Below are 19,742 nucleotides of genomic sequence, written 5' to 3' on the forward strand. Positions count from 1 at the left end.
AATGCATAAATTGAGATGCCTCTGTTGTATTAGTCTGTAGCCAGAAAAGCTAGTCTCAAGTACATCAGATTGTCTTTTAAAGATGCCGCCTAGTACTTTCCGACTTTGCATATTTTGGTATGTTGTAATATTCTCTCTACTTAATGCTTTCCCTGCTCCTAGACTTTGCCCATCTGTTACACTTTGTAGATAGCTATCTTACTTGCTCCCAACTTCTTTCACTATTTTACTTTTTTAGATGGAAAAGTGTTGAAATTAATTAGGTATCTAGGATAAACATTATTTGTTCAAACTGTATTTCTAAGTGCTCTGAGAATTTTATTAATCTCTCCTCCTTGCATATTTAGAAACAGAACTTTGGAGTATTTCATCTGCAGTTATCACATTTACTATATTTCAGATGCCATAAAATAGAGTTTTCTTTTCATACAATTTTGTACAACATGTCACTGTAGCTTCTTACCTCCTGGTGGAATATAGAAGCAACTGAGTTGAGTTTCATGGACCATCTTGCCAGTGTACTTTACTCCAGACTCCCCTGACATGTTCGTTGGTAGGGGACGATATGCTGAAGTTGCTTGCCGGACAATAGTCTGAAACATCCTGTTCTTCCAGAGGAATGTTCACAGCACACAGTAAACGCTTTCCTTCTTGGTGTCAGTGTAGCTTAGAAGTATTCAAACCTCATCATACCAAAAAAGAACCCTATTAAACTACCATATTTCAAAGTGTTTAGGGAAACACTTTAAATCTGAGCAATGTCTCATATGCTGTGCTTTCTTCTGCTCTTTCTCCCAGTTCTTTGCTTATGGTCTGTGCCTCATGCTTGCTTAAAATTCCTTTCCTCCTCCGTTAGTTTTACAGGAAAACTTGGACCGAGAAGTGAAAATAATGGTTTCCATCTGCCTGTCAGTTCATCACCTCCCTGAGTCATGGAGGTCTCTGGTTGTCATACATCACCACCACCACCATCTCTGATAACATACCCTTGTGTTTGGAAGAAGATGACTTTCTAAAGAGTTCTTGGACTCTGGGCTTCATTCAGTGAGAAAACTTCTTTTTCTAGAGATACTACACACACACACACACGGAGGGGGAAAGAGAGAGAACTGGTCCAATATAGTTATAAAACAACAACAAACACAGAAAGAAGTTTATGCAATGCCAGCAGTCCATGTATAGATCTTTTCATTTACATGCAACTTTACTGGTATAAAGTGTGTGTTCTTAAAACTAGCCTTCACATATTTTCCAACAATTAAACAATAAGTACAGGATTGCATTTCCTTAAAAGGAAAGGAATGCAGACTACCCCTTAACTATGCAACCTTTCCAGTGAAATTAATCTTGAGATTGCCAATGACTCCACAGACTGGCCTCAGAAGATGGGTGAAGAGGCTCACTTTTTGTGTCTGGAGTTGTAAATCATTCAGGGGCAGTCTGCTTTTATGGCTGCATTGCCTGCACTTTATATTCAGACCTTATGCAAATGATTAATAAAAATGATCTGGTTACTAGTCTGTTCCAGACAGGAGGCTGCCCTTTTATAATTATGTATTTCTTACTGTGTCATAACAATGCTCAAGATACTGTTTAAAATCCCACTTGCTTCTATCTTTATTGTAAAAACGCTATTTTTCTTTATTGAAATCTGTGATCCTTTGGCATTTGGGCCATTGTATGTAATGAAAGCAGCCTGTAATAAATAGTATGATTGAGTTACAAATTGTTTTGCTTCCAGCTAGAAATCAACTACAGATTTCCTAGCCCAAGGAGACTTTACCATTCATGCTAACATGTATTTACTTATTTTCATATGAAATATTGAAACCATAATAGGTCAAGTACAGAAAGAGAGGGATTTCATTTATTTTGAACCATTTGATTTAGCTCTTTTTGGAATGAGATAATTAAGTATGCATTTGTGGTCCCACACCCATTGCACATTTGCAGGTTGACCACCAGCCTCTACATGCGTGTCTATTGTGAAGTCACATGCACCTTATTCAATGAAGTAGAAGTGTACCACACCAAGGAACTTAACACTTCTTGAAGAAAACTATTTTTCACCTAAGCAGTTCAATATGTATCAATTCTTAGCCATTTAAAAATGCATTATGTTAGGAATGGAGTACTAGTGACTTGTGGGATGGAAGGTAGGGATTTTGCTTGTACACCACTACCCTGCTCAGGCCAAAGGGAGAATTACAGGGAGATGAGGCACATTAGCAAGAGAAGCCTTTCTGCACCAATAGTGTCAGAGCTGATAATCCCCAACTCCTGTAAAAGCTTCTAGGCCATACTTTCTTGCTCACCGGAACAACAAAAAAGCTTGCACTTTCTTTCTACTACTTACCTTTGCCTTCTCTGCCTCTGCCTTTGTTCTCACAGGAACTGGATCTAATACTCTTGAAAAGACATTCTATTCTGCTCCCTTGCCCTGTGTTTATATAGATGTTGTACCAAGTAATTTCAGATCTTGCTTGCATTATTTACATCCAGCACAGTTATACTTTTAGGGCATAAGACTTCTCATCTTGACAGCTCCAGTTTATTATTTTATTATGAATATAAACTGCTTATTTGCTAGGAACCAATAGAAGTTCTGTATATCCTAAGAAACTGGATGTTACAATCTATATTATGATTAAAAAGTCATGGATTAATTTGTATTTTATGTGGCTTCAACCAATTATTCAGAAAGTTTGGACATAATAGAATGCATGTGCTGCATTTTTAAAAGAAAAAATACCTTGTAGAAAAATTATTTCATATCTTAAATACCACTGTAGGCAGCTCCTGCTGAAATGGTTTCCTGTAGAAGCTAGCATGCTTTAGACCATTAGGCTATTGTTTTTAGTAATTTTTTGAAAGATACTCTCTTGTATACTAGTTTTTGCTCAAAATACATTAAAGTTTTTCTATTAAAGTCTTTCACTTGTGCAATTGGAAATTTTATTCAGTATTACTGCTGTGCTTACCCAATCATGCTTCCCTCTCATAATTATGTTATTTGCAAAGTTGTGCCCAACCCATCACAACCCCATGGACAATACTCCTCCAGGCTCTCCTATCCTCCACCATCCCCCAGAGTCCACCTAAGCTCACACCGACTGCTTCAGTGACTCCATCTAGCCACCTCATCCTCTGCCGTCCCCTTCTCCTTTTGCCGTCAATTGTTCCCAGCATTAGGATCTTCTCCAGTGAGTCCTTCCTTCTCTTTAGGTGGCCAAAGTATTTGAGGTTCATCTTCAGTATCTGGCCTTCTAAAGAGCAGTCAGGGTTGATCTCCTCTAGGACTGACTAGTTTGATCTCCTTGCAGTCCAAGGGACTCGCAGGAATCTCCTCCAGCACCACAATTCAAAGGCCTCAATTTGAATTTGTGATTCATCTAGCCCCGCCTTTCACATGATGTGCTCTGCATATAAGTTAAATAGGCAGGGCGACAGTACGCAGCCTTGCCGTACTCCTTTCCCAATTGTGAACCAATCAGTAATTCCATGTCCAGTTCGCACTGTTGCTTCTTGACCCGCATACAGGTTTCTTAAGAGACAAATAAGATGGTCTGGTACTCCCATCTCTTTAAGAACTTGCCACAATTTGTTGTAATCCACACAATCTAAGGCTTTAGCATAGTCAATGACGTAATAGATTTGTTTCTGGAACTCCCTAGCTTTCTCCATGATCCAGCGTATGTTGGCAATTTGATTTCTAGTTCCTCTGCCTCTTCGAAACCCTGCCTGTACTCCTGGTAGTTCTTGGTCCACATACTGCTGGAGACTAGCTTGTAGGATTTTGAGCATAACCTTGCTAGCATGTGAAATGAGTGCAATGGTGCGGTAGTTTGAACACTCTTTGGCATTGCCCTTCTATGGGATTGGAATGCAAACTGACCTTTTCCAATCCTGTGCCCATTGTTGAGTTTTCCAAATTTGCTAGCATACTGAGTGTAGTACTTTTACTGCATTGTCTTTTAGGATTTTGAATAGCTCAGCTGGAAAACTGTCTCCTCCACTAGCTTTGTTGTTGCTAAGACTCCCTAAGGCCCTTTTAAGTTCACATTCCAGGATGTCTGGCTCGAGGTCAGTGACCACCCCATCGTAGTCATCAGGAAAGGTAAGGTCTTTCATGTATAGTTCTTCTGTGTAATCTTGCCACCTCTTCTTAATCTCCTCTGCCTCTGTTAGGTCCCTGCCATTTTTGTCCTTTATCATGCCCATCTTTGCATGAAACATTCCCTTCATATCTCCAATTGTCTTGAAGAGATCTCTGGTCCTCCCTTTTCTATTGGTTTCTTCTATTTCTTTGCACTGTTCATTTAAGAAGCCATTCTTATCTCTTCTAGTTATTCTCTGAAATTCTGCATTCAATTGTTTGTATCTTTCCCTTTCTCCCTTGCCTTTCGCTTCTCTTCTTAGCTATTTGTAAAGCTTCCTCAGACAGCCATTTTGCTTTCTTGCATTTCTTTTTCTTTGAGATGGTTTTAGATGCTACCTCTTGTACAATGTTGCAAACCTCCGTCCATAGTTCCTTAGACACTCTGTCTATCATATCTAATTCCTTAAATCTATTTGTCACCTCTACTGTATATTCATAAGGAATATGATTTAGGTCATACCTGAGTGGCCTAGTGCTTTTCCCTACTTTCTTCAATTTAAGCCTAAATTTTGCAACAAGAAGCTCATGATCTGAGCCACAGTCAGCTCCTGGTCTAGTTTTTACTGACTATATAGAGCTTCTCCATCTTTGCCTGCAGAGCACATAGTCAGTCTGATTTCTGTGTTGACCGTCTGGTGATATCCATGTGTAGAGTCGTCTCTTGTGTTGTTGGAAAATAGTGTTTGCTATGACCAGTGTGTTCTGTTGACATACATAATTCTTCCACCCTTTGCCCTGCTTCATTTTGTACTCCAGGGCCAAACTTGTCTGTTATTCTGGTTATCTTTTGACTTCCTACTTTAGCATTCCAATCCCCCATGATGATAAGGACATCATTTTTTGGTGTTAATTCTAGAAGGCGTTGTAGGCCTTCATAGAACCAGTCAACTTCAGCCTCTTCAGTGTCAGTGGTTGGGACATAGACTTGGAATACTGTGATGTTGAATGGTTTGCCTTGGATTCGAACTGAGATCGTTCAGTCATTTTGGAGATTGTATCCCAGTACTGCTTTTCCTACTCTTTTATTGTGAAGGCTACTCCAATTTCTTCTGAGGGATTCTTGCCTGCAGTAGTATACCTGATGGCTATCTGAATTAAATTCACCCATTCCAATCTATTTTAGCTTGCTGATTCCCAATATGTCAATATTCAGTCTTGTCATCTCATATTTGACCACATCCAGCTTACTTTGATTCATAGATCTTACATTCCAGGTTCCTGTGCTGTAACGTTCTTTGCAACATCGGATTTCCTTTCACCACCAGATGTATCCACATCTGAGTGTCCTTTCGGCTTTGACCCAGTCACTTCATTCTTCATTCTAGCCCTCTGCTCTTCCCCAGTAGCACATTGGACACATTTCGACCTGAGAGGCTCATCTTCCAGTGTCATATCTCTTTGCCTGTTGGTACTGTCTGTGGGGTTTTCATGGCAAGGATACTGGAGTGGGTTGCCATTTCCTTCTCCAGTGGATCACCTTTTGTCAGAGCTCTCTGCTATGACCTGACCGTCTTGGGTGCCCCTGCACAGCATAGCTCATAGCTTCATTGAGCTACACACGCCCCTTCGCCATGGCAAGGCAGTGATCCATGAAGGGGTACCCTTTCATACGTCTTCACAATTTAGTATTATTCTCACTGGATGACTTCAGGCAAGTCACTGCTTCTCAGCCTAACTTGCTTCACAGGGCTGTTGTTCTGAGAATACAATGGAGAGGAGAAGAATTTTGAAGTTACCTTGGTTCCTAGCCAGAGGAATAAAGTCAGAATGTAAATGCTATGTGATGATGATGATGTTGATGATGATAGCATCTTATAATTTGTGGCTGAGCGAAGGAAGGAAGGAGGATAGGAAGGGGAATATTTGAATTTTTGCCTTGTGGGAAGAGTCCTGGTAGGTCTGAATGCATAATAAAGAGATAAAACATAATTTGTAATGACAAGAAAAATTATATAATTTGCAACCTCATCTTTTGTACACAGAGATTAGCTTTTTAAAAAAGAATCGTTTGAGCATCCATGTGTGGGAACTGATCATACAAATAACTCTTCTGAAGATCAGTCTATGAAAAGAAACACAACAGAATTCTAGAAATCTGTTCACAGAATGATTCAGGAAATATCAGTTCCATGTACAATTCCTGCATATAAGTGCTCATGCACCACAATTAAGAGGCCAGTTCAGGAGTGCAAATCATTCAGTTAGAAATAGCCCTAAATGAAACAACCTTGCATAGTGAAGTATTATACAATAAGGGGGAGGAGGGAGGAAACTATTGGCATATTCAGCAGTTCAAAATAAATTACTGTACTTGGCTATACTCTTCAGACTGCTGAAGGGTTCCATTGATTTCATGAGAGATTCTTGATACTAGGCAATACATTTCAGTCCTTTACACTAATATAGGGAACAGTTGAGGCTTTATTATCAGCTGTGAAAGGCTAGACCCTGTGAGCACAAAATGTTCCACAGCTGACCATAACAAAAGCCCAACAAGCTATAGCAGAAGGCTGAACGAAACCTTATTGAGACTTCATTATTGCAAGTGATCAGAGTTCAGTGCCATCTCTAAGAAATGTGTTTTTTGCTGCTGAAATCTCATTTATCAGCAAGTATATGCTTGTTCTTAGAAAAGCCTTTTAGTAAGCACAGCAGATAACTTTCTTTGTTGTTAGTTAGCCAAAATGTTTTATGAAATGTTGCATAGCAGCAAAATACTGATGAAAGTAAAATATTGTGATATAAAGATGAGAAGCAAATCACTTTAAAGAAATTTCAGGAAAACTATGTTGTGAGCACTGTCCTTCAACACAGATGGTTTCAAGAAATTTGCTTTAGATTATTGATTGAGAAAATTGGAAATGTTTTGTACTATACCAAATTTTGGCAACAGGAATTGTATGAAATGGTGACAGTCATGTATACTGCATTCCATGATGTGTGACTCCTTAGTCTATGGGTCTTCAGACTATGGCCTGCGAGCCGGATCTGGCCCAACATGCCCATTATCCAGCCCGATTCAGAGTTTTGGACTCCCTGCACCCGTGCCTGCCACGACCGCCCGCCTCACCGTGCACGTGCTTGCCACTGCCTCGCTCACTTGCTCGGAGAGATCTTGGAGATCTCTGAGCGAGCGAGTCGCTGCCTTGCCGGGCACACCTGCCACTGCCTTGCCATATGCACGCCGCCACCTCGCTGCTCATGCACGTGCCACCACCACCTCACCAGCCCGCGAGCACCCCCACCTCACTGGCCCGCGCACGCTGCCTTTCAACTGGCCCCCTGTTGAAAAAGTTTGAGGACCCCTGCCTTAGTCATTAGTTTTAACATGTTACTGGTCCTGACTGAAATTTTACATTGTTGTACAGTCTAGATAGTGCCCTTCTTTTAATACCCCCCACCCTGCTGTCCCCTTCACTTTTGGAATTTTAAAAGGATTTTAATATCACATTTTCAATTGTTTGAGAATTTGCATGCATTCCCTAAACCTAGTTTTATGATCCTGAGTAGTTCATCCCATTTTTCCACCCAAAATTGGCACAGTGCATTCAGTTTATCCAGATGTATTTGGGTGCAGTAGCCCAAAATTAATATTTATTAAGAAAAAGAATTTATAAAATCTGAATTCCTAAGAGAGATACAGGAATTACACAAAAATTAGAATAAGTGACTTTAAAGGAGGAATCTGATCTTATTTGGATGTACCCTTAATTAGGCAGGTTTCATAAGTGTACAGCATATGATTTGAATCTAACCTGCAGTTAATTTGAGTACTGGAGTTAATATATATATTATCACATTTCCCTGTAATTCCTCCTCAGGTTATTAATTTTATTGAAGTAGCCTCCATGTGGCAAAAGTGGGCTAGAACTACTCTGTCCCTAAACTAATATTGCATTAATGTTCTTGTGTCTGATTTTAATCTTATGAAGGCATATTTATGCATAGCAGAGATCACAGAAGAGCTATAGAGGAATGCCATTCTGTGGTGATATTCTCCTGGTAAAAATAGTGTAGAAAGAATATAGTTTACACAAATACCTTCACCACCTATAAAATAGCAATGAATGCTTAATGCCAGATAGGACTTTTATTTTAAAGGCAGTTTTTGCCTAATTAATATTTGGATATGAATCTGTTTCTATTAGCATGGATTTGATTGAGTCATGCTGATGTATGTATAGCATCCCTCATGGTGTGAGAGAACAGTGGTCTGTTTCAGAATTTTTGCTTTTCTGGACAGCATTTTGGATGCTTAGTAACTTGCAAAAAGGACCTCATTTTTAGGGGAAAATAGCCAAGTATGAGATTATAAAAAGCCCCTTTGAAGCAAGTATCTCTGCTCAAAAAGCATTTCCCCCTATTTTGACTATGTTACCTGTTTATTATGTATCTGTATAATATTGTATAATATTATATTATTTATAATAATAAAAGGATTTCTCAGAAAGTCTAGCCTGACAAATGTCAAAAGGAAAACTAAACAATATTATATCTTATGTTACATAAAGATGTCCTAGAAGGAACTGTATCTTCTTTTTTAAATCTTAGAAAAGGTTATGTTGAAGAGACACATTCAGAAAGGTTGTGAGATCCTAATTGTAATTATCAGGTTCACTTTCATTGACTGAGGAATAATCTCATTGACTTTACTGTGATTGCATTTCAAAAACTAGCTGCCTGTTGAAGTTTTAACCCATTCAATTCATTGGTATACAGTAGTTCAGCTTTTTAAAAAGTACATTTGAAAAACAAATTTGCTTATCCATCTATTAATTTTTTGCTTAAAGCAGATGCTCAGTGTAAGTTACAAGTGTCAGATCAATAAAATGTCTACCAGTGTTCAATAAACACTGAAAGCAGCAAGAATAATAGATAAATGATAATTATGAATTGTATTGCCACAGGTAAACTATAGCTGTTACCTCCAGAGGACTGAGAAAATGGAAAGGGGTTCTGGAGGTAGCACTAGTTCTCTGGAACACCCTCACAGAATTACAGAATAATAGAGTTGGAAGGAACCTAGAAGGCCATTGGGTCCAACCCTTGCTAGCGCAGGACACCAAGTTATACCATCCCACTCAAATGTCTGTTCAGTCACAGCTTGAATGCCTCTAGTGTGGGAGAGCCCACAACCTCCCAGGGTAATTGGTTCTATTGTCATACTGCTTGAACAGTCAGGAATTTTTTCCTGATAGCTAGTCAGAATCTCGTTTCCTATAACTTAAGTCAGTTATTCTATGTACTGCCCTCTGGGACAATTGAGAACAAATCTTGTCCTCCCACTACAAGCCTTTCAAGTACTTGTAGAGGGCTGTCATGTTCCCTCTCAGTCTTCTCTTCTCAAAGCTGAACATGTGCAGTTCTTCTTCATGGCCTCTGTGCATCACACATATGAGCCTTGTGTCTGCACAGAGCCTGTTGTTGAGAAATACTTACAGAGCTCCCCCATTAGTCTTCTCAAGGCTGAACATGCCCAGTTCTTTCCTATGCAAGGTTCTGCAGTCCAGCAAGCAAGAAAATGGTTTTGAACTCAACTCCAAGTAAGTTCCTTGTAAATGCACAGCAACCTAATTGGAAGTAATCTCCAATGACATCAGTGGAACAAATGTCCAAACCCCCACTCTTCTTGTAGAAAGTAACTAAAATTACTGAAGACAGATTAAATTCTCTCTTCCAATAGAGCAAGGATGGACAATATTGTTACATTCTGTCTCAAAACAAGTGGTAAGTGAGAGACACTGTGGTGTAGTGGTTTGAGTGAGGGACTGCGTTCTAGTCCTCAATGCTCTCTGGGTGACTGTGGGTCAAAAACTTCCTCTCAGCCTGATCTAGCTCACAGGTTTGTTGCTGTGAAGATAAAATAGAGAGGAAAAGACCCTGTTAGCTTCCTTGGTTCCTTACAATTATGTAAGGGGATGAAAGGTAGGGGATAAATCTAATGTAGTAATAATAATAAATATATTTGAGAACTAAAGCAACTCTTGTTATCACTTTATATAGATTTTCTGTTACATTGAAGTTTGTTGACTTGTGTGGATCAAGGTTTAATTTCCCTTTTCTGTATAAAACAAGGACATGTTTGTTCAATCGAAAACTAACATTCTCTCCTGAATTATGTATACAAGAGTTCTGGAGCTGTTACAACCTATTGTGTTAAATGCTTTATTGAGCCAAGTAGTACAAAAGTATGGGAGGTTATCTGAAAATGTTTTTCAAAAAGGGATATATCATTTTAAACATTGCTGCCTTTTCTGCACTTAAATTCCCTCACTCACATATGTTCAAAACTAACAAGTTAGCAGACTTCATTTTTTGTATCTCTCATTTCCAGAATTGTTTTCACTCCACACACACACACGCGCACACACACGGGGACAGGGGGTTGGCAAATTATAGCCATCCAAGTGTTTTGACTTATAATTTTAATCAGTATAAAGATTAAATCAGGCAGCTTAATTAGGGATGGTGGGCATTGTAGCTGAAATATGTGGAGGATCACAAGTTGTTTAACCTCTGACATAGGGAAAAAAAGACACTTCAACAACACCAAGTGTTCAGAAGTACCCTAGTTTCCATTCTTGCTGGTGAATGAATTTGATCTGTACAAGGGATGGGGTTGGTTTCTAGCAGCCAAAGTTTGAAGTTAGTTAATGTTCCAGCTCTTGATTTTAAAATGTTGGCCTCTTTATTGCTATGGAACAATTCTAGGGCAAATAGAGCTGAGGCAAAACCTGACTGATCAGGATGGAGCCAACATGGTATCTAGAAGGTAAGGGGTGGAGCTGGGGAGACATACCTAAAGTAGAACATGGCTGGTTATGGATAGGACCTGTCAGAATGTGCAATTTATCCGCTTTGAGTTGTATTCATTGTTAGCCTAAATCAAGCCTCATTCATTTCAATGGGACTGCTCTAAGTAGGATAACATTCAATACAGCTCTTTACTAGTTACTTAGAACACATAGTTTTACTGACTAGACCAGTAAAATACTGATTGGCTGGCAACCCAGTAAAACCACAAAACCTATCAGAGGGGAGATACGTTGTAGGATGGGCACACTAATCTAAACAGCTAAAGCAGACTGCTTTAACTTCTGAGCCACACACTTGCATCATATAGCAAGTGGTTGTTGGAGAAATACGTATTAGGGAAAGTAAAACACAACTGGTTCAGTTTTACAGAATATTTTTAGCCTTAGAAACCATTTGCAAACAATTTTTGGCTATCCCTGCAAATAAGACTGCTTGCAAGCTTGATGCCATGTTGTTCATCATTTGTGTTTGATGTGCATTTACAGTGTCCATTTATGGAATTTGGTTTTATGATAAGGAAGAATGCCAAAGAATTGCAGAGCTCATGAAAAAGTAAGTCTTGATGGGCAAATAAGATTGGGGATTTTATTTATATTTATTTTATATGCTATATGCTATATCACTATTACTGTTGTGAACATTTTAACATTACCCTCTCCAAGGTAAAATTGCCAACATAAGCACTCAGATCATAGGGTCAACTAAGGGTACAGTCCTGCAACTTCTTAGATCACCTCAGGGGCCATCGGATTATTCGGCATCCCAGCTCTGAAGTCCTGTGAGCTCTTTGCTGGGACTCTGAAGGCTGCATTCCTCCCCAAAGTCACAAAGCAACCTTGGAGAGGAGGTATAGGGGTGTGATAGCTGGGCTGGTGAGGCAAGGAGGCTGGTCCCAATGGCTTATGCTATATCCAAATGACGGTGTAGCTGCCGCCACTGCCGCCGCCGCCTCCCCCCTCTCCCTCTTCTGCTTCATCAGTGGCCAAAAATGGCTGTCTAAATGAAATCAAGGGCAAAACATAGCAGTACTTTAACTTGCTTCATATATTGGATGGATGTAAGCCTCCAAGTTTGGTGCTTACATGCATCATGGATTAAGAACCTTGGATTGCTTGGACAGAAAAAGATCTTATAATTCCTAGCATTCCCTCCTAGCACTTTTTTCTAATAAACAGTGGAATGTCATCAGCATATTGGTGACTACTCAGTCCAGATTCCTAGATGGCTTTGCCTAGTGGCTTCATATGTATGTTAAAGAGCATTAGGGACAATGTGGAACCAAGCAGGGCCCCAGAACTGAAATGGCATGAAGTTGAGAAGAGGTCCTCAAACATTACGTACTGCAACATGCCCTGAAGGTAAGAGGGGAACCGGCTGCTAGAGCCATCCAGCAAGGTACCATGATATCCCAACCAGAGTTCAGGGTTGAGTTGTTCCTGCTCTTGAGATAGAAGTCACCAATCTAGATAACCAATACTGTTTCAGTACCAAACCACTGCCTATACCCAGATTGACTCAGGGCTAGAAAGTCTATTTCATCACAAAATGCCTGGAACTGGGCCACCACTACCCTCTCAAGCACCTTCCCAAAAGGGGGATATTTATGACCAGGTGATAACTATTACCAGCTTTCAAGTTTAGCAAGGCTTTCTTAAGAAATGGCCTCACCTCAGGCTGCATCAAGTCAGCCAGGCTCACTTCCTCTCTCAATTAGGCGTTAAAAACCTCCTGGACCCACCAGCCAGCCTTAACTTGCTAGACATACAAAGTCAAAAATGGGCAAGAAGGAAATTTTTGCATTGACTTCTTAAAGCACTGTGCCCATACCTTCAGACTGGTCTAATTGAAGCTCATTTCATTGAACCAGCAAAAAAAGTGCTCTGGTCACAACCTCTAAAACTGGATCAATGGAATTGTCTTGATTACAGTGAATATAGTGGCCATATATTCATATATATGCACACTCAAAATACTTAGCAGATTTGACACAGCAGACCATCAAGGTTTAAAACACATCCCATGTATTACCTTTTTTATTTAATGTGTACCACTTTGCTCCTACTTACATCAAATGTAACCTGCCATTTTTTTTTTTTTTTTCTATTTCCTCAGTTTGGAGTGTTTCTTCTGGGGCTCTTGACAGTCTGCTTTGGATTTCATATCCTGCATAATCGGATTTCATCTGCACACTTGATTATTTTGTTGCTTTCCCCTGACTTCAGGTCATTAATGAAAAAGCTAAATAATACCCGTTGATACAGACCCTTACACAGATCCCATACACATGCTGCAATATGTTAGTATGGGACTAGCTTGTTTTCACATCATGAATGTGCTAAAAAGGGGCAGGCACTCTAGTTTGGTCTGTGAGCTGGATTGCCCCCATCCACTGGGCCGAGCTGGTGGGTCGGATGGCATCAAAAGGTTGGGGCTTCACCAAAAGCCTTTCCTTTTCCCATGACATCATCTTATCCACTCCCACCGACTTTTCCCCCCTCCATGCAGAGTTTATTGCATGGAGAAAGCAACTTGGCTGGTGCTTTCAGAAACAGATTTCTACAAGTGCTGACTGAGTCTTTCCCATTTCATTGGTGTTTGAATTGGGATGTAGTTGGCACAGGAGGGACTTGGCTGGCATTTTCAGGAAGTGGCCCTATATGCCTGCTTGAATTAGCCATCACCTTCCTAATTCATGTCTTAATCAGGGTTCAAGTGGCACTGGACAGACTTGGCCAGGTTTTCAGGATCTGGTTCTGCAAGCCCCAGCTAAGTACAGGGTAATGTGTGTGGAACCTCTAGTTATCTTTGGTCAGAGATCATAAATAATATGGCAATTCATTTCCAGGGTCATTAGGCAGGACTTGGGAGGAGGTCATATTCAGCAACCACACCAGCTGCATTCAGTCTTTGGGCTGGAAGATGCATTCCATTTTGCTAGTAGATCTTACCCATATTCTTAACATATTCTACTCACTCTGTTCAATACACTTAGGTCTGAGGAAGAAAAAGAGGTGGCTGTATTGAGCTAATTGTATGGGGACTGTTTGCTTTGTATTTACTAACCATGTATTATGCTAGTGTTTGGTTGCAGTGAAGAACATTACAATAGATACATCAGAAAGAAAAGATTACGTAAGATTTTGGGAGAAACAAAATGCCATTCCTGAGAACCGTATATGGTAGCGTTTTACCAAGCTAAAACTACAGTGTAGTTCAGCTAAGTTACTATGTGTAGTTCAGCTAAGTTACTATGTGTTAGGATTCTTAGCAGTTTGCAGTAATTATAAAACAGTTGGGGCAGGAAATTGGTCATTCAGTAGCTGTTAAAGAATTATATGTGTGTATTTACCATGCTGCCCTCACCAACAATCATAAAATGAACTGCAGTTTAATTTACCTCTTGGCTATACAAGTTCTGAATGAGTTGGGGATATTCAAGACTTTAACAGTCCAATGTGCACAAAATTGGAGAAATCACATTATCAGCCTTGGCAAAACTTAGTTTCTCCTACATTATTTGAAGCACTTCGGGAATGAACTTTATTTTCCTTATTCATTTCTGATTTCACCCTTCATTTCCAGTTTAACTCAGCAAGAACAACTGAAAGCACAGCAGGGGGCTGGGATAGGAATGTCCCCAGTAACCCTGAATTTGGGTGACAGCAAAGAAGTGGATATCCTACAGATGCTCACCAAAGCCAAAGATGAATATACCAAGGTGAGGCTTACCATGTGTAAAACAATGTCACACTCTCGCTTTGATAGTTAGATCTTCCATTGCTTCAGTTATTTATTGTATTTTTATTTAAAAGTTTTCTATACCACCATTCATTAAAAATTTCTTGACAGTTTACGCAACATTATCACATGATGGTTATATAAATGTATTGCAGAGGATTAGTTTGCAGATATTTCAAATACCAGTTCCTTATTTTCCATAGCATGCACCAAGCCAGAGTGTCTAGTCATACAGGAGAAGCAGGTCTGGTACTAGCAGGCAGCATCCGTAGTGAGTTGCTAAGGATCATGCCCTGGCACTCCAGTGAGTTTTCTGAAACTCCAATGAGTGCCAGGTGGCTGCCATTGTAATTTCTCACAATGCTCTGGAAAACTGTGAATGATTACATTAGGAACTGCTGGTACAGATTAGGGAAACATTCCTAGCATTTCTCCCTACCTCTAGTAGACCCACTTTCTGATATGGTGGCCGCCAGGCTGGGGATCCCTTAGGCCTTGGCTAGCCATAAAGGTAAAGGTTTCCCCTTGACGTTAAGTCCAGTCATGCCTGACTCTAGGGGGCGGTGCTCATCTGTTTCCTAGCCGAGGGAGCCAGCTAGGAAAGCATCCGTGGTCATGTGGCCGGCATGACTAAACACCAAAGTACATGGAACGCTAGCCATATGAGGCTGTTAAGTGCCACTCCTTCGATGCATCCTTGCAGGCAGCATTTTGATCTTGGAGGTACCTTAAAAGATGTTTGGATTTGCAGTTTTGTATTGATGGTAAAAACTGCAGCGGTATGTGTGGATTTTCCTCAATCCAAGTATGAGCATTGCCCTGCTGGCTCAGATCAAAGTCTGTGTAGTTTCATTCTATTCAGTTTCCAGCTGTGGTCAGCTAGATGCTTCTAGAAATCATACAGGCAGGACAGCTGTGGTTGTGGCCATTCCCTGTTGTTTCTCCCCAGCCTTTAGGAGATTATAGGCAGTATTCAACAGTGTTATTCTTCACACTCAAATAGCAGTTGCAGAGCTCCTATTTGCATCTTTCAGTCATGCAAGCAGATGCTTATTATTATGCTTGTACAACTACACCTAAACTGTTGGCTTAAATGGCTTTGGAAATATTATTCATTTAGTACCTTTAGATACTGCTTTCTGCCAATGTACTCAAGGAGGTACATTAAGAGGCTTACCTTTTAATAGACATGAAACAAAAGTGATATGGGACAGGAAGAAGAGAAAAATAAGAAAAACCATGTACTGCCATCAGTATATGAGACAGTTCTGGGAGAAGAGCCATATGGCACTAGATAAATTCATTAGGGATAGTTTCATCGGGATATTGGTCATGAAAATAAATGGAATATCTACATTCAAACACAGTATATCTTTAAATATTAGCTTCTTGGGACAAGAAGTCTATGGCTGTGGCCTCCATACCCAACATACTTAGGCTTCTCCTAAGTACAGTTGGAAACAAGAAACTGGGCTAGTCTGCTGCAGTAGGGTTCTTCTTAGTTCTTGTTGTTTTCTTGAGAGAGATCAGATTTGCTTGTACCATAAAAATGTCATTGGTGATGCACCTTTATCTTAGTTAATTTCACTATTTTTGCTGCAGTGAGACCTATACAGTTATATTTGCTGTAGGATATCATAGAGGTGGAAAAACTGCAGAAAGGAGCAACTAAAATTATCAAAGTATGGGAGCAACTACTCTATGAGGAAAGGTTACAACAATCTGGGATTGTTTAGTTTACAGAAAAGGGAGACATGATAAAGGTGTACATGCTATGCATGTTATGGAGAAAGTGGCTTTGGAGACATTTTTCTCCCTCTCTTGTCATTCCAGAACCCAGGGTCAACCTGTGGGAGATTCAGGACAGATAAAAGATATACTTCTTCACATAGTGCCCAGTTAAATTATGAAAGTCATTTCCACAAATTGTCATGATGACCACCAATCTTTTTAATGTATATTTTAACTGTGAATTTAAAAACAAAAAAACCAAAAATTAAAAAACAAATTTGCATTGCTTAAAAGTTAAATGTACCAGTTGTAATCAGTACACATGGAATTTATACACCTATGTATAACATGTGTATAAGGAAATATACTATTGTAAGTGGTGTATATGTTTCAACTTAGGCAGGCTAAATAGTTCTACATTTATTTATGCATTGTTGATGCCTAATTGCTATCCATTCAAGAGTCAATGAGTCCTCAGTCTACTGTATTATTTGGTGTGACCATTTATCCTTCCAATATCACAGCTTTTACAAGGTCATGGAAAATCTGTTAATACTGGTGTTCTATTAGATTCCAAGAAGCAGGTAGATAATTAAGTAAAATGTGTACATCCATAAATGGTAAAGAGCTTGTAACACCAAATTGGCCATATTATAACCTCCTTCCAAAAGGAGGCAGCTGCCGGGCATTGTCATAATATATAGGTGAAGGAAGCATTAGCTGTAACAAATCTCCAGCAGTCAGCCAAACCTTTAGTGAAGAGATTTTGTGGTGGCCGATAACATAGAACAATAGTGGTTGCTGGACAAGACATAGCCTACGAACCAATGGCAGTGCCAAAATGAATGCAAATACAAAATCCCATTGATAAAGCAAAAAAGGGCAATCTGTTTCCTTAATCCATTCTCTCTAAAGTCTTGCATATAATTTTTATTCACCAATAATATTTATATAAGCCTACTTATATAGGATGGTAAATCTGATCAGCCTTAATAAACACTTATAAAAGTGGAGGTGAATCTAAAGCATCAAAATGTGTGGGGTCAAACAAATGTTTCAACTGTTTTAATGGTGTTGGTCACCAATCTATATGAATTTAAAAGGGGAATGGGCAACTCCATGGAAGATAATGCTATCAGTAGCTATTAGTTTTTCGTCATGGCCTCTGTGCATCACACATATGGGTTGCTGCACCTGCGCAGTGCCTAGGCCAGAAGATTAGAAAGCTAACGGTTTTTGGCAGGAAAACTCCACTCCCCTCCCCCTTCGTGGTATAAATAGAGCAGAGTGTCCTCCATTTTGCTCAGTGTTTGCGACCGTCGTTCGCTGTGCCTCGTGCCTGTTCGTCTCTCGCTATAGATCTGTGCCTCTTCGTTGTTTTTTCTCAAAAAGTTTAAACTTCTCTTGCTCCAAGTTTGTTCTTCTCCCCAATTCTGTCCGTTTTCTTCTTGAATTCTTTCTCTCTATATAAAAAAAAAAACAAAAAAACAAAAATATTATCTTACCCTCTATACTTTCCTCTTTTCTTCATTTTTCCGCGATGGCACAGCGGGCGGCATTCCGCAAATGTATTGAATGTGGATCTAAAATGTCGCCGGCCGATCCACATGATCTATGCCTCCTCTGCCTCGGCAAGGGGCATAGGACCGACAAGTGCGGTCATTGCTTGTCGTTTACCAAGCAGGCGTGGAAAAATAGGGAGAATTGCCCCAGAAAGCTCCTATGGGAGCAGGCATTAATGCAGTCCGACCAACTGCTCTTACGGCCTGCTTCCTCTTCGTCCGCACCTTCTCAGTGCTGCTCCTCCACCCTGAGCGCTCCAGCAAAGCGTCCTTCCTTGACCTCTGCCGACCCTCCTCAGTATCCTTCGGACGAGGGCGCCACTTCTGTGGGGGCTCAGTCTCTGCCTTCTCCCCTGACTAAGAAACAGGAGAAGCGCAAGCATACCAGTTCGGATAAAACTTCCACCCATAAGAAGTTGAGGAAGGAAAAGGTGGGTAAGCCCGCTCGCAAGAGCAAGAAACCTGACTGCCCAAAACAACAAGGCTCAGGTTCATCGGGCTTTTCGGCATCGACGGCCACCACGGTACCAACCCCCTCGGGACTGGCCCTGCAACTCGTTATGCAGGTGACACCACCAGGATCCCCCAGGCCAACTGCTCGGCCTGAGAGTGTGCCTTCCCAGCAACAGGAGGAGCCACTTCGGGAGTCCATCTCTGATGGTGTAATCAGAGACTCCCTGCCAAGGGAACGCTCACCAACACCCTTGCCACCAACTGAATCTCATGTGGCCTCACCATTACCTCCCAGAGGTCGCAGCCGTTCATCCGAGCGTCGAGATGAAAGTTGGTTGCTTCCGGGATATGGTGCTCCCCCCGGTTGGGGTGGGTACCAGCCATATCCCTATTTCCCTCGTGAGCATAGATTACCATCAGTCCTGAGGGATGTGCTATCCACCTCCAGGCGTATGGAGACGAGTCGCCCAGCCTCCCCTGAAACCTCCTCCTCAAACGACGACCGGCCACACTACATGGAAGACTCCGAGGACTTGGAGGTCGACTCCACATCCCCTGATGTGGCTGTCGCATATCAAGGGCCTGCTTCACCCGATGAACCTCATGTCTTGTTCACAGAGCTCATGTCCCGCTTGGTTCGTTCCCTTGAAATCGAAGCCCATCAACAGCCAGGCCCTTCGATAGATCGCTTCTATGACGTCGTTCGGGGAGAGCAGTCGGCATCCATAGCTCTGCCGCTTATAACTACACTGCGCCAGGCTATGGTCCAACCCTGGGACCAACCGGCCCAACCACAAGCGACTTCCCACAGATATGAGGCTATGTATAGAGTTCGGGACGATGACATTCCCTTCCTGCTCCGTCACCCAAAACCGAACTCTCTTGTGGTTGAATCCTCCCAGGGCAGGGAGTCCAGGGGACATACCGCTCCTCAGGACAAGGAAGGGAGGAAAATCAATATGCTTGCGCGCCGAGTCTATGCGGCCTCTGGACTCGGCATGCGCATATCGAACTATGAAGCGACACTGGCACGTTACCAGTACTTTATCATGCAGAAACTGGATAATGTCGCTTCCTCCCTTCCAGACCACCAAGCGGACCTTGCCAGGGTTTTTATTAAGGAGGCGATGCAGGTGGTGGTACAACAGCTGTCTACCACTCGTCACCATGTAGACACGGATTCAAGGGCCCTCGTCAACGCCATCTCGCTACGCCGACATGCGTGGCTGCGCAATTGTAATTTCCCCGATGAGTTGAAGCACAGAATCGAGGAAATGCCTTTT

At 41.1% G+C, this 19,742-nt stretch overlaps 2 protein-coding genes across 28 annotated transcripts in view; one reads left to right on the forward strand and one right to left on the reverse strand.

The window, feature by feature from the left end:
- The window catches only part of CACNA1C (calcium voltage-gated channel subunit alpha1 C), a 536,805-nt gene extending 536,203 nt beyond the window's left edge, over window positions 1-602 (reverse strand). For all 23 annotated transcript variants that reach the window (XM_044416974.1, XM_044416973.1, XM_044416952.1 and 20 more), the window contains exon 1: window positions 464-602. In XM_044416974.1, coding sequence (XP_044272909.1) covers window positions 464-602 — 139 coding nt within the window. The remainder of the gene's footprint in view (window positions 1-463) is intronic.
- Window positions 1-19,742, forward strand: part of DCP1B (decapping mRNA 1B) — a 62,340-nt gene that overhangs the window by 20,693 nt on the left and 21,905 nt on the right. For all 5 annotated transcript variants that reach the window (XR_006413450.1, XM_044416975.1, XM_044416977.1 and 2 more), the window contains exons 4-5: window positions 11,461-11,527; window positions 14,558-14,693. Coding sequence is in view for 4 of the 5 variants with exons in the window: in XM_044416975.1 (XP_044272910.1) it covers window positions 11,461-11,527; window positions 14,558-14,693 (203 nt within the window). In the remaining variant the exon portion in view is untranslated. The remainder of the gene's footprint in view (window positions 1-11,460; window positions 11,528-14,557; window positions 14,694-19,742) is intronic.

This window comes from Varanus komodoensis, unplaced genomic scaffold (assembly GCF_004798865.1).
Source record: "Varanus komodoensis strain SLA01 unplaced genomic scaffold, ASM479886v1 scaffold85, whole genome shotgun sequence".
NCBI lineage: Eukaryota > Metazoa > Chordata > Lepidosauria > Squamata > Varanidae > Varanus > Varanus komodoensis.